Source organism: Protopterus annectens, chromosome 3.part1 (genome assembly GCF_019279795.1).
Source record: "Protopterus annectens isolate FY-2018-M chromosome 3.part1, PAN1.0, whole genome shotgun sequence".
Taxonomy (NCBI): Eukaryota; Metazoa; Chordata; order Ceratodontiformes; family Protopteridae; genus Protopterus; species Protopterus annectens.
The window spans coordinates 1232339088-1232354441 of NC_056732.1; the positions used below are offsets into that span (position 1 = coordinate 1232339088).

General features: G+C 39.5%; 1 protein-coding gene across 1 annotated transcript in view; it reads left to right on the forward strand.

The window, feature by feature from the left end:
• Positions 1–14424, forward strand: part of LOC122797763 — a 273418-nt gene extending 258994 nt beyond the window's left edge. The window contains exons 4-5 of the mRNA XM_044066285.1: positions 14077–14233; positions 14351–14424. Of these exons, the coding sequence (XP_043922220.1) occupies positions 14077–14233; positions 14351–14424 (231 nt within the window). The remainder of the gene's footprint in view (positions 1–14076; positions 14234–14350) is intronic.
• The last annotated feature ends 930 nt before the right edge of the window (positions 14425–15354 follow it).

Sequence of the window (15354 nt, forward strand, 5' to 3'; positions counted from 1 at the left end):
AGGTATTTCCTTACCAAGACCACCTAAAGCGTACTCAAGTATATCCATGGATACTTCATTGTCCTTTGGTCAAGAACTTGTATTGATGATATTTGTGCAGCAGCCACATGGTCCAGTGCCCTTACCTTTGTTACTCATTGCAAATTGGATCTAATATCCAAAAGCAGAGCTGCCTTTGGCTCAGCGGTTCTCCAGAATATTCTTCCACGAGGGCCACCCAAGATTAACATAGCTGGGAACTCTGTCCCATTCATTGAGGAAGGATGAAAAAGACAACATCAGATTTAAACGTTAAGTACTCACCATAACTAGGCATATTTGCTGTCCATTTTCATTCTTCCTCAACTTTCCCCCATCCACTCCCTTCCTAAAATCTTCTGGAGGAACCTGTAGTTCTGGGTTTGAGGCCTGTTCTTTGAGCTGTCCCTTTCTTTATCTAATTTATGGGGATTTTATGGCAACAAACTCAATCTGAGGTATTGGGGATAGAGTAGGGTATTATGAGTAGAGGAAAGAGATTGCGAGTTGGATCCAGAGCCTGAATGCATCAGAGTCTGATCCGAGGATCGGATCCATAATCCATTTGTTGAGGAAGAATAAAAATGGACAACACAGATGCCTAGTTATGGTGAGTATATAACTTTTAACTTCACCTCTTCTTTTTGGGATTTGGGATTCCCAATAAATGTACAAAAATCCTCCTTGCCTCAACACAATGGATTGTGTTTCTGGGCTGCCATATAGACACTTCTTTACAAAAGGTTTTTCTTACACATTTTCTATCTGGAAACTTTCCTAAGCTTCCCCAGACATTAAATAGCTCTAAATTTAAGTCTCCCTTTTTCTCCTTAGATCCCAAGTCAGTATGTAACTATAGATCTGATGTTGCCTTTTCTGTTTGCTTCTCAATATATGGGTTTCAGTTCTGACCTTGGATATCACATTGGCCACTCTGAAGCTTTTGGATCTGGTGCTCGGGTTCCTTCCCTTGTCTATAAACCCTGTTTAGAAAATGAGCCAGCCCAGATCTCATTTTCTGCTTGAGAGCTGGATGGATCTAAGAGTGCACAGGAGTGTTTAGAAAGTTCAGAAGTTAGATAAGTGACCTTTTTTCTTTCATATTTTTTTTCGGTCTACCTCTTCCCCTTCTTGTCTCTCATTTTTCTGCCAAAGACAACTTATATTTTCTATTTTTGTATTTCCTGTTTTCTATATTTACATTTACAAAAAAAGCTTTTTTTGTGTACATCTAGCTTTCCTTTTTCTTTACCTTCCTTTTTTCCTGAATATTAGCTTTTCTTATTATATAGTTTTTTTCTTCTAGGAAAATTGCAGAGGATCCTTCAGGTTTCAAAACGTGTGCCCTGTTCATACAAACTTGCAAATTCATTTGCACACAACAAGTGTGTACTGTCTAGGTCCTCCAGACATAAACATCAGCTGCTGCATCTGCAAGACCTTTGGCCAATTGGCCATTATGGAAAGGAGAAAAAGGCTGATTTTGAAGGGGCTCCTTCAAGCTTCCCCTGCTGACAAGACTCCTTCCGCATTGGAGAAAGCTTCAATTATTCCATGATCTTCTTCTCATGCATCTTTCAAGAAGCAGTCAGATAAACTTAAAGATAAACAGAGGGACTCCAACAAGGGAAAGTAAAGATTTCAAAAGGATCTCCAGACCAGTGTCTTTCTTCTGCTCTGGCACCAAAACTTCTGAGACCCTTTCAGCCAATGCTCTTCTCAGTTTCAGTAGTCCTGGAACCCATAATGCCGCCTAGGTTTACACCGGAGCCTTTACCACCCAGGCTCCGCTAACCTGTTTTGCAGGATATATCTTGCCATTACTTGAAACCGCCTTATTCTGCCTCATCCTATAAGTCGGTTAGGGCTTTCAGAAGTCTTAATAAAGCTGACATGGATAAGATAATGAAAAGATTTCTCAGTACCAGGTCTAACTGTGGGTCTTCCCAGCTACGACCACTGTTGGATGTGGAGGTAATGTTGCTGTCTGTCATCCTTCAATTACTCCTTCTCCAATCAAGTGACCCAGATCGGAGCCTTTGGCTCCTACATTTACCTGAGGCAGATCTACATCAGGGCTGGAAGTACATACTTTAACCTCTGATGAGGTTGGATCCTTCTGAGTCTCGGAGCCAAATAGTCAACACCGACTTCAACATTGTAGGATTAGATCAGAGAACTTTAAATCCATTTCAAATTCTAGGAGCTTTGGTGCTTAATAGTTCATTTCCAGCATCAGCCTCAGAATCTAGCCAGATGTTATCCTGGGTTGAGCTGCCTTTGGGTGTTTTGGCTCCTAGAAAATTGTTCTCTTGATCCATTTTGGGCTCAGTATTTGAGGCTTTCATGAGAGTACTTTCTTAACCTAGAAAGAGATCTGTCTCTTCATACTGGATTCACCCTTACCACATAGGATCTCCCAGGGTTCAGGAACTACTCTTCTTGTCCCTTTGGGACAGCTAGTTTCAGAAAGCTTTGAGCCAGTTCTTTCACAAAATCCTTTAGTCTGCTTCTGAGTCCTCCCCTGAACAACCCACAGAGGAGGTACACAGGTATGTCTCATTCAGAAAGATCCTCAAACTGGTGGTCTTCCCAAGCCCCTTCTCCAGAAGAATCAGTTCTCTGTGAGGCTTTTGATTCTGACCAATTTACATTTTGGGGAGTTCTCCTGGCTGATGAGATAATAGATTTGATCACATTATGGGTGTGGAAGGAACCAGACACAGCTGAACCAATCCCTAAGAAGCCTGACAGGTTTCTTGTTGCACCTAAAGACTGACACCATTGGAGCAAGGGTCCTGCAATAAATTCAATAGTAGTGGCCTCACCCACAAAGAAGAAACTCACTGTGGAGCGTTCCTTTGTCCACCACCAAACAGGGAGTACCATGCTTTGGACAGATTTGGGAATAAAGTCTGTGCCTCACCTACTTTCTCAGAACATTAAATTACCTGTCACGTCACTCATTTTCAGAGAGACTTGACCATGTCTGCAGATCAGAGGAAATCTATTGATTCATAGCTGGCAACATTGCAATCCTTATCCAGCATCTCTATGCGCCTTATCTCCACTACCAAGGAGGGTGCATCTAGGGCAGCTGGTACTGGCATTACCATCAAGATCAAGACTGGATCCACCTATGCAACTTTGTGGATCATTTCAGGACATCTTTCATAAATACTCTCTTAGATGGATGAACGTTTTTGGTCCAAAACTTAGAGACGATGTCAGGGAGTGAAAAAGACAAATCCCTATCTGCCCTGCCAGTAAATTTCTCCACCACTCAGAGAATTTTCCCTAGCAGTCAGAAAGGAGGGAGGAGAATTAGGTTCCATAAATTACAAGGATTTGCTTCTGACAGAGAAAGAGCTCCCTGATGCAGGAGGGAAACTGTTATATAGACATGGCTTAACGGGCAGTGGTGGCCCTCAAAATCAGAGGTTAAGAAGGCTTTTTTTTTTTTAAAGTATTTCCAGTACTCCTGTGTATTTGCCAGACTGCTGCACTCTGGAGGCAGTTGGGGGTCACTTATCCTTACACCCAACAACCTGGACATCCATCACTCAAGACAAATGGGGGCAAAGGATTATTACCAGATGCTATGACATTCTCCTCCATTCCATTACCAACAAAAAGACTTCTCAATGGTCCACCCTTTCAAATGGAAAATAAGGAAGATGTTAAGAAATCAAGTCATCCTACAGATCCTACCAGACCAGAGAAGATCCAGAATTTACTCAAGGTTATTTTTTATTGCCAAAGAAAAATGGGAACCTCAGACCAATACTGCGTCCAAGCCACTTGAACAAGTTTGAAAAACAGACAAAAATCCAGATGGTCATTGTTCAGTCTGTCCTTCCTCTACTAAGAAAGGATGACTGGATATCCTCAGTATACTTTCAGGATGCATACTACCACATAAAGATGGACAGGCACTCTAGGAAGTATCTTCACTTCTAGGTTTGAGCCAGTTATTTCTAGTTCAGAGCTCTACCTTTTGGTCTTACCACAGCTTCACTGGTGTTCACCAAATTCATGGCAATACTGGCAGCTCTATACAACTGCAGGGATTCTAAGTATTCCCATATCTGAGATGTAAAGTGCTCAGATCCAACGTAAACCTTTTAAAATACACAAGTGAGCACCTCTGAAGGCCACCAACAATCTTTTGAGCTAAAACCTTTTATTATACCAACACAGTGAAATAACAAAATGTACACAGTCTCTCTGATGAGAATTTGCTGAACATATATATGGTCATGGCTATAATCTCCTCATGTAGCACAAAGACGTCCTTTCAGTCTCCCTTTCCCCAAAGTCACTGTCACCATGGACGCTTCCCACTTAGGTGAGGGGGCATTACCTGGGAATGACAGTCCAAGGCATGTGGCCCCAGACAGAGGCCAGCTTATGCATCAATATATTGGAGATGACAGCAGTTTTCTTGGCATTTCAGGGCTCTCTCCCCCCTTATGTGTGATAGCTGTCCAAACCGACAATATTGCACTTGTGTGGTGCTTCAACAAAAAAAGGTGGAGCCAGATCTTATCCAATGTGTTGAGAGGCCATGAGAGTGTGGCAATGAGTGATATCTTCTCACTGCTTTTTACCAGCAATGCACATTCCAGAGAAAGCCAATATTCTTGTGGACAGGTTGAGCCGTTTGGTCTTACTCCCTCACAAGTGGCCACTCAAGCCAATGACAACAGAGTAGATTTTCAGCTGTTGGTGCCACCTTTGCTGTGATCTCTTGCCTCCCCCATGACAGCAAATGCAGCAAGTACTTTGGGGGGGTTCACCTAGGGGTGTTCTAATGCTCCATTGGCTCCCCATTCTCCTTTATGCTTTCCTTCTAATCTCTTTAATCCCTGAGTTCTTACAGAAAGCAACTGTGATAAATGACGCTGTGATCCTCATAGCTCTGTTTTGGCCTCATCATATGTAGTTTCCCTATCTCTGACGTCATCTAATTCACCTGCCCTGGGTGTTGGACCTAGACCCAGAACTGCTTTCCCATCTATCAGGGTCACCTTACTGGAACATTCAGTGCCTCAGGTTAACCTTAAGGTTTCTCCAATTCCAATGACAATTCCACAGTCCAGATTTTCTTCTTCGTTCAAATTTTGTCCTCTTCCCAGAAAACTTTTGCCAAGAAAATCTACAAAAGCAAGTGGAAAAGATTTTCCATTTGGACATTGGAACAAAATGTTGACCCCTTTTCAGCTTATTTGCCTGCTATTTTGTATTTTCTAGCTCCTGTTTTTCATAATGGGGCCAGCTAGTCAAGCATCAAGGTACAGTTGAATGCTTTATCTTCTTTTCACACAGGTGAAAATCACATGCTCATTGCCTCTCTTAAGCTGTATAAGGCCTTTCTCAGAGGAACCTTCCTGTTCTCCGCCCATTCATAGTTCTCAACCTCTTAACACAAAAAAATGGACAAAGCCAAAAATAATGAGGGGACAAAGCCCCAAAAATAGGGATACATTTTATATGTTGCTCTTATAAACTTAGAAAGTTATCAGAATAAAAGGTCTTGTGTTACCATTCATTTTATGAAGGATATGAACTCTGATACTTAAATGCCTGTCATTATTTAGTGAATTCAGTCCTCACTGATTTGCCTCAAAAATCAAGAAAATCACAATTTTTTTGAGGAACAGACCAAAAATATGAGGCAAAAATGTGGACATTCTGTGAAAATCTGGACAGTTGAGAGGTATACCTCCATTTAGTGATCCAGTTCCCCCATTGGACATTACAATTTTTTGGGTCTATATTATATATTTGAAGTTTCAAAACTTCAAATTCCATATGTTCGACAACATATGATCGAAGTTTAAAACTTCAAATATATAATAAAACATTAAAAAATAAAAAAATAAAACTTACCTTAATGCTCCGAGCAGGGGGCAAGCCCCCCTGCACCCCACACCCCCCTACTTAAATATACCAACTCCGAGATTGCACTTCAGTGCAGAAAAGGGAAATTTTCCCATTCTGCACCATACAACATCGTTACATTTAACCTTTAAACTTTTCAAAGTTCAGTCATATGGTGTCGACATTTGAACTTTGAAAAGTTTGTTCATGTAATAGGAACCCTAATTTTTGATGTAGTCTTTAAATGCTCCTCCATTTGAACCTTCTGCCAAGGTCACCCTAAAGTTCTTTTCATGGAAAACCTTATAATGGTTTACAGTTACCTCTGTCAGGAGAATTTCTGCACTTGAAGCTTTGTCTTCAAATTTACCTTATTTGTTTTTTCAAAAGGACAGAGTAAGACTGAAGACCAATCCCACCTAACTTCCTAAAGTGGATTCTGAATCCTCCAGTAATCGATCCATAAATCTGCCTGTGTCCTGTCCAAATTTTTCAAACAAGGATGAACATACACTGCACTTACTGGATGTTCATCAACAGTAAAATTTTTACTTGCATCAAACAAAACCTTTCAGAAAATCCTTAATGCTCTTAAATCAAAAGCTAAGGTTATCACCTGCTGTAAAACTGTTAGTGCGTGACTATTTAAAGGGTATGTTTATTTTATGATTCTTCTGAGTGTGTGTGTATATTTACTTACCAGGTGATTTAAATCCTTTCATAGATTTTTCTCATTCTTATTATACTGTTAGCCCAGATATTAGAAACTACACATCCCAAGCAGGATTCATAGATGTGGTAAGCACTGTTCTGAGGCTGTTGCATTGAAAATAAATGTGGAACAGGCATTCCACAATTAAAAAATGAACTTAACTGGTCCGCAGAACCGACACAGACATAGTGTTGCATACAGAATGGGCAAATGATATGCATCACATATGGAAATGGACAACTCATCAAGAATAATCATACTAATGTAATTTAAAGACAACCGGACTGTATACATTAGCTGTCACCTATACAGTTACAGGAACAAATGTACTGCCAGTGCATTAAAGTTACTGGAACCAGCAAAATGGTATTGGTAATACATTATGCACAGTCTACCCTGTAAACATATGCAGAGGCTCCTGTGCAAGCATTTATGTACTGACAACTATATTCGTATACATGTTATACACAGGCATATATATGTATAGTTCTGCATGCATATGCAGCATACAATGCGCATTCAGCATATGACGCACACGCACACACACACACACACACACACACACACACACACAGCAGAAGCAAAGCTCAAAGCATCTCTCGTATGCTGGGTGATCCCATAAATGCACCTTTAAGAGAATAGCAGTCTTGCATGATGACGACATTGGACACAACCTTCAAACCTGTAATGAGATAACAGAGTTGTACTAGTATGCAGGAGTGGTTAGTGAGGATAAAGCATTCTGTATATTCTTTGATCTTTGCTTCCCAACCTTGCACAGGATGGAGCCATCTACATGAGCTAGGATTTCCACTGCATGGTTGTATATTGCAGCTTGGAGACACACACTCACGCATGCTATAGATATATAGACATAAATATAGATATATTTATAGACTGTATGTACAAGTATGTGTGGGTGTTATGTGCTGTAAGTATATGTACAGTGTAACATGTGTCTTTGAAATACAGAATCACCATTTGGGAGTGCTGAAAACTACATATACTATGTATACCCAGTGTCAGGAAATGTATTGCATCACCTCCTGGAAAAGAGCTTGTTAGGCATTGCACTGTTAATGTAATACACCTGTTCCTTAAAGGAGTTCAGACTGTTTCATATTTCCCTATGGCAAAACACTGTCCTGGTATGAGTCCTGCTCACTGTTCAGACGTAAGATTCTGCAGACTGCTCTGTTTTGTTGAAGGGCACACAGGTTGCCATGCTGTATGCCCAAGTGTCATAGAATGCACTGTTAACTTACTGGATGTTCAGGTTGTCATGCTGTATACCATTTGGTGTGTAGGGTCCTTTCGACCAGCATATAATGCATGATCTTATAAGCTTGTCTTTGATAACCTCTAGAACTTACACCACAGGTATTAGAACTGCTTAGCAAATAAAATGTTTCTAGGCTGCATAGCACCCTCCCCCCTCCCATCCATGCATGATGGACCCATCTCTGTCCTTCTCTCTCTGTGTATGTCTCTCTCTATTTCTTTGATATGCTCAAGATTTTTTTCTGAAGAAATGGCCCCAAACTATGCAAGAGTCTATTTGCTACACATTGGGTAATTTTATATTAGAAGAAGGAAAGATGCAAACTGCGAATGCTGACAATGTCGAATAGACCGGACTTTGAAGTGCTTTTTGTCAGATCGCAGTACAGTGAAGACTGGAATATTTGCCCTTTCCTCACTGTATTGCAATCTCGGAGTTGGTATATATATTTAACGGTGGGTGTGGTGGGTGCAGCCCCCCATAATAGCAAGTTTGAGGTCCGGTCTTTTTGACATTGTCAGCATTCACGGTTTACATCTTTCGTTCTTCTAATATAGACCCGGTAATTTCACACCCAAAGATTTCCTTCAAGAATTCTACATTCTACCATTTTCACCATCTTCCTCTCAAGTCCTGCACCAAACATACCCATGACCCCAAGAGTACTTACCCACCTTTAGTTCTCCCAAAATAGCCTATAAACAGATTGGCCTCTTGCTATAACAAATCTCTATATAGACTCCCCCACTGTCTCAGACAATCTGTATATTAATGTCATGACCACAGCACACCCCCTCTGTCCCACATTTACAATCTCTGCTTCACTTCAAACTTGATGCCCACAATTTCATACGCAACACTTATTCGTCCAGTTAAAAAAAAAAATTCCATTGCTACCACTCACTGCTGCTCAATATCTATGCTCTCCACACTAGGCAAGATACTGGAAAAAACTCTTCTACAAGCAACTTACAGCATACCTATAAAAGTACCACCTCCTCTCCAATAAACACCATGGATTCTGGTCAAACAAAAGCACCATGACTGCATTCAAAATATCACCTGATGACATCCTCATAAACATGGGCAGAGGGAATCTAAAAGGAACTTTATTTACTGACTAAACCCATGGTTTTGATAATATTGACCACATCATCCTGATCGCAAGCCTACTTAATCAGTGATAGTACAGTGGTTAAAGGCTTTCTTGAAAATAGACCTTCATAGTTAAAAGTGGCTGTGCTGTTTCACAAATAAGCACATCTAAATTCCAAGGCATAGAAACCCAGCTACAAATACACTTGCTACAATTAAATGACTGGTTCATTAATAAAAAAAAATACAACCCCCCAAAAAAACAAAAAAAAACAAATCGATTATCTTTGGAACAACTAAATGGCTCCTCAAATGTCACTCATCAACCATCAATAAGGCAATCTCTTTTAAACTCCGTCTTGCTTCAGATAACTTGGGATGTGGCTAGATCAGTCATTCAACTTCCACATGCACATCAAAAAATCCATAATAAAATAAAATCTGATGTCATTTTCATTCATTCCTCAACAAATGGGTTCAAATCCAACCCTCCAATCCAACTCAGCTGCTTTTTCCAGCTCTGGAACACTGAAACTCTCAAGCTTCTCCCTTACCCATAATACACTAGTCCCCTACCGTAACTCAGATTTCGTTTGCTGCCTTTCTGTACGGATGTGGTCAGTGTAAGCTGTTGAGTAGTAGTAGAGCTCGTGAGTAAAACTAATTTTTTCTAATGTATTTATCTTTTTAGAAAAAACTTTTTATGTACCCTCCCTTGTTTCTCTACAAATTTAGTATAATTCTATATTATCATAGTTGGTAATCTCTCTTTCTCTTTTTCCTTATTTATACCTTCAGGTATAGTCTCCTATTACCATTATTGGTAATACTTTCCTTTTGTTTTGTTTTTTTCTCCATCTCTCCAAAAAAAAAATCTTTCTCTTCATTCTTGCAGTTTAGAATATGGCTGAAAAACCCTCCAGTTTTAAAAAATGTATGGCTTGTGACCATAAAATTCCTCTCTGTGATAGACATGCTATATGTGTATATTGTTTAGGTGCGGCACACTTAGATTCTGCCTGTGACATATGCCAAGCCTTCAACCCTGGAGCTGTAATTGATAGAAAAAAACTCCCGTCTCACCTGACAGATATGATACACCTGGACATTTTAGGCCTAAAGCTGACTGCATGGTTTCTCCACTTCCTTTGATTGCTAGACAGTCCAGGCTCTCCTCCCTCATCTACCACATTCTTTTATCCTCCCACAACGCTTATACTAGAAAAATTTACAGGAGTAAATGGAAAAGATTTTTTTTTTGTGCTCAGCAAAATGACACTGATCCCTTTACAGCAGCAGTACCTAAAGTTCTTGAGTTTTTAGATACAACTTTTAATGGAGGTGCTAGTTTTTCAACTATTAAAGTACAACTATTTGCCATTTCTAATTTTCACATTCCAGTAGACAATTCATCTTTAGCTTCTTCCAAACTTTGTAAGACCTTTATAAGGGGAACCTTTCTTTTCTTAGACCCCCTTTTAAAGAATGCACTCACCCATAGGATTTAAATTTGGTTTTAAAATATTTGACTCAACCTCCTTTTGAAACATCAGCTAAGTGCGAACTAAAATTTTTAACCTGGAAGATTGTCTTTTTACTGGCCATTACTTCTGCTAGAAGACTCTCAGAACTTCATGCCCTGTCTTCTAAGCCTCCTTATTTGATTTGTCATAAGGCTAGAGTATGCTTATGAACCATCCCATCTGTCCTTCCCAAGCTGGTGTCAGAATCCAGTGTCAAACTGTCAGCCCTCCAGTTTTCTTTCTAAATTTCTCAAAGGAGAGTGCATTTTGTACCTCTTGGATGTTCACAGACAGTTATGTTTTTATCTATAAAGGACAAAACTTTTCAGGAGATGAGATTAATTATTTGTCTCCTTTTCTGATTAAAAATTGGGCAAACCAGTTATTAAAATGACTTTAGCCAAGTGGTTATCTGGTTGTATTTCTGTTGTTTACAAAAAATTGGGTTTGTCTTTGCCAAAACCTCTAAAAGCTTATTCCACCAGGTCTGTGGCAACTTCTTCTGTATTTTTGTCCAGATCTTCCATGATATTTGTGCAGCTGCAACTTGGGCTAATCCTCATACCTTTATTGCTCACTACAAATTAGATATGGTCTCCAGGGGAAGAGCAGCCTTCAACTCAGTGGTGCTCAGGAATATCACTCCTTAGAGTCCTCCCAGGATTTAAGTAGCTGGGGACTCTGTCCCATTTGTTAAGGAATTAATGCAAATGACAACATCAGATAAAAAATTATGTCCTCACCATAATGTTCCATCTGTGTTGTCCATTTTCATTCTTTCTCAACTGTCCTCCCTCCAGCCCCCTACCAATTTGACTTCTGGAAGGATTAGAAAATGTTAAATGAACCAGTGTTCCTTTATTTGAACTCCAAATACTGTTATCTCATCTCTTTTTATTTGTTAAATATTATATAGGCTTAAAAGTCAGCAAACAAGATCTGAGGTATGGCAGGGGACTAGTGCATTATGAGTAAGGGAGGAGCTCGAGAGTTTCTGTGTTCCACGAACTGGAAAAAGCGGCCGCGTGAGACCCGAGGGTATAATACAAACCCATTTGTTGAAGATAAATGAAAATGAACAGCACATGTGAAATGTTATGGTGAGTACATAATTTTTTTTATTGCCTTTTCTGGGCACAAAAACCTAATCATTTCCTCTTTCCATCAACCAAAGCCACAGTAGTAAAAGATATACTACTTATACAGCTTGGATACACCTTACCAATTTTTGCCATAGACTGCAACAAAACATGATAACCCTACAAACTCTACAGACTCTATTGGTTTATAACCAACTCTCCACATCAGGAACGTCAGTGCTTCCCAATTCTGGAAGAATAAATCTCCTACTACAAAGGAGAAATATATGTTGTACCTGTTGAATGTCCACCAAGACACCCTCTCTCTCCTGTTGTCATGAAATTTATTGTTTCCACCCCAGCTTACAACCTCCATAGTTAGTCCAGCTTTCCACCAAATTGCAGATCCCCTCAACCAAACTCCACTGTTCAGACAACAGTTTTTCAGTATTTGTGTCTAAGCTCTAACAGTCTCATCCCTTTTATATCTCAGCAGTCTACACCTACAGCAAATATGTCCACAACGTAAACAATTTGTCTTCCAAAAAAGCAGTTACAAGTCCTACAGCACAGAGCAAATCACCTAGCCCACGTACCATGTCATCTGACAATTCAGCTACAGCTCACAGTTGTAATTATTACACAAGATACCTCTCATGTAAATATCCACGGTGGTGGTGCTGCGGTAGCGTTGTCGCCTCACAGTAAGACGCTGTCTGGTTCGACTCTCAGTTAGAGCATCTTCTGCATGGAGACATGCATGAAGGGGCGTACCTTCATTGAAGGTTGTGCGTCAGGGCTGGCAACTCGGTACGTAAAAATCAACTGCCAATCATTAGCGGACCGGAGTTCCGCTGTGGCGACCCCTAACCGGGAAAACTTCTCATGTAAATATGCATACAACTCAAGCCCCTAACTAATCCTACCATATTTCTAACAACTAACTCAATTGTATAATGTATTTATGTATAATTACTGTACACTGGAGGAAAGTTTTGAATTCTTAATTTGTGGTCTGTGTCTATAACTGTGTCTTAATGTACACAAGAGGCAAATGTTCACAACGGTGTTTGTCTGTGATCTGTGTACAGTATTGCTTACTTTATCATCTTCTGATGCAATGTTTGCTTTATTGTAGAGTATTATATCCCTGCAAATGGTCAGCTTTGATCAATGCTCTACCCCAATTAACAGATAGATAGATAGATAAGATAGATAGATAGATAGATAGATAGATAGATAGATAGATAGATAGATAGATAGATAGATCAAAGGAAGTTGTTTCATACACAGTGCTTATAATATGCTTTTTGTTCATTTCTTTACTTCTTTCAAAATTTGTTGTGTGCTAAAAAAAATTCTCAATTTTTGTAAAAAATGTTGCCTTTCTTGCTTCCTTCATGTTTGCACATAGGCCTGGAATTCTCCAGCCTGTTGTGTCAAATCATTTATTTTCCATATATGCCTGTGATCAGGCCATTCCACCTGCTGACAATATATTGTGTTTTCATTATTTAGGACAATCATACCATGTAATTCATTTTAGGTTCTTACACAATTTCTCTGTTATTTCTTGGTGAAGACACACAAAGGCATTGCATGTCTTTCTTCTCTCACAGGCACTTTCAACACTTTAAAAATGTGCCTCTACTGAGTAGTAGATTCTTTTTAAAATAGGTGTTGCAGAAACAGGGCAGAAGTTAGAGGCTATGAATAGTGGTCCGTTGACTCTAACTGCTGTTTTTGTTTCTTCAAAGCCTAATTTAAAAAGACCCTACTTCATAGACATGGGTCAGCTACAGTTTTACAGGGCTGGGAGGATGGCATAATGGTTAAGGTGTTTACCTTGCAGACACAAGGTGCAGGGTTTGATCCACACATGGGGCAATTGGCTAGGCTTAAAATGGCCCACAAGGGCAGTTAGCCTAGTACGAACCTATTTCTATATTTCTATTACTGAGAAATGCACCTGCTGAATAGGTAGCTGCTCCCACAACAGTGAAAATAGACTGTTAAAAGCAGAGTGGAAGGAGCTGCGAAAGCAGCAAGATCTGGCTCTAGCATATGCTGACTGTGTGCTGTACACTACATGGACCATAAGACTATTAAGACTGGGAAACTGACTTGCTGCAGTTAAGTCTATACTATACTTTGCTTACAGCCAAGCCTACTTCTAGTTCCAGAATCCCTCTAAAACTAAATTAAAAAAAGATAAATAAATAAAAGTATATTTATCAAGTCAAATGACTGAACAGCATGATTTAGTTTGTTGCTTTAGGTGAAGATATAAATGCTTAATTTCCTTTTTGTCTTGAAATTAGTAAAGACTGATCTGGTCCTGTGATATAATGCAGATGTGAATCATGCAGGCATACTATTAAAACATCATTTGGCTAGTGCACCTGAGACAGAAGAGACTACCACACTTACTTGTTAAATTCATTTATAGCAATAGAATTTGTGACTTTGTTTCTTATTTTTTAGGCATTTTATCAGTTAAATGGAAACGAACAAGTCTTATGTGTAAAAAGTTCAGACACTGTGCAACTAAACGAAATGCATTTGGTTCCAGATTATGAAGAGCAGACTAAGTGCATTCATTCAGGACTTAATAATACTGATTCTTCAATTTCATTGCCTGGTAAGAATTTAAAAATAAATTGTGTGTGTGTATTTCTGACATCTCTGACCCATCTTTGTCAACAGCAGGACCAATGCCTTAAGGCATTAAGCAATTTGGTATATGAAAATTTTCCAGGACACTACACCTTCCTTTTTATCCACAATATTTTGCAGAAGACTTTCATAGGATTCATAGGCATTTCAAGGTGATTTAGTCTTGAGACCATCAATTCATTACCAGTACTCACTCACCCACAGCTTGTACCCCCTTCTCAAGGAGGGCTAAGCCAGTTACTTCCAGGGGAGATATAAGGGTACCCATTCAGTTATCTAGATTTTGTTTGAAGGGTGATAATATCAGGAACAGCTTATTCCAAAGAAGGGGGAAAGTGCTGGGTAATGAATGTATCTCCCCATTGCATTATGTCTGCTAGTGAAGACACAAAAATTACATGAAATGGGAAAGATAATAGAGAATTTCAAATAGCTTTTTCTGCCTCCCATTCCAAATCCCTGCAAAAAGGAAATACTGTAAGAAAAAGTCTCTGGAAAAATCTAAATAAAAGTAATCCTTCACTCAGGAAAAACTCTGAACTTTTGACTGCCTTCTCTCCCCCCACCCTTACACACACACACGCACACACACACACACACACACGTCGCCCAAACCCCTACCAACCTTAGAGGAAGACTTTTGCATTTCCTTCCTCCTTTGGAGCATGATAAAGCCAGACACAGAGGTATTATTAAAAATGGGTGCAAACTTTTCTAAAATTCACCTCCAGCTCCAATAGGCATTCCTCATGTGTCCTCAAACCAATAACTCTTGGTTCTTTTACTCATACAAGAGTTATTCCATCAAGGTGTCAGAGAATTGATCCCTGACCGTCAAAAAGGAAAGGGGCTTAATGCAGACGCCTGCTCATAACAAGAATGACAGAGAAAGACAGATAAGTGGTTTCATTTATTGATCTGATTTTAAATTAGTTTTAATAGTCTGTATCTGCTTTAGCTAAGGTCTTTAAGCTCACATTAGTGATTCCAGTACTGCATTTTTGCTGTTTAAGTGGTCTAGCTGATATTCATTGTGTTTCACTGTTGCAGTCATTACTCTTGGGTTATCCTGCTGGCAGGCTACCC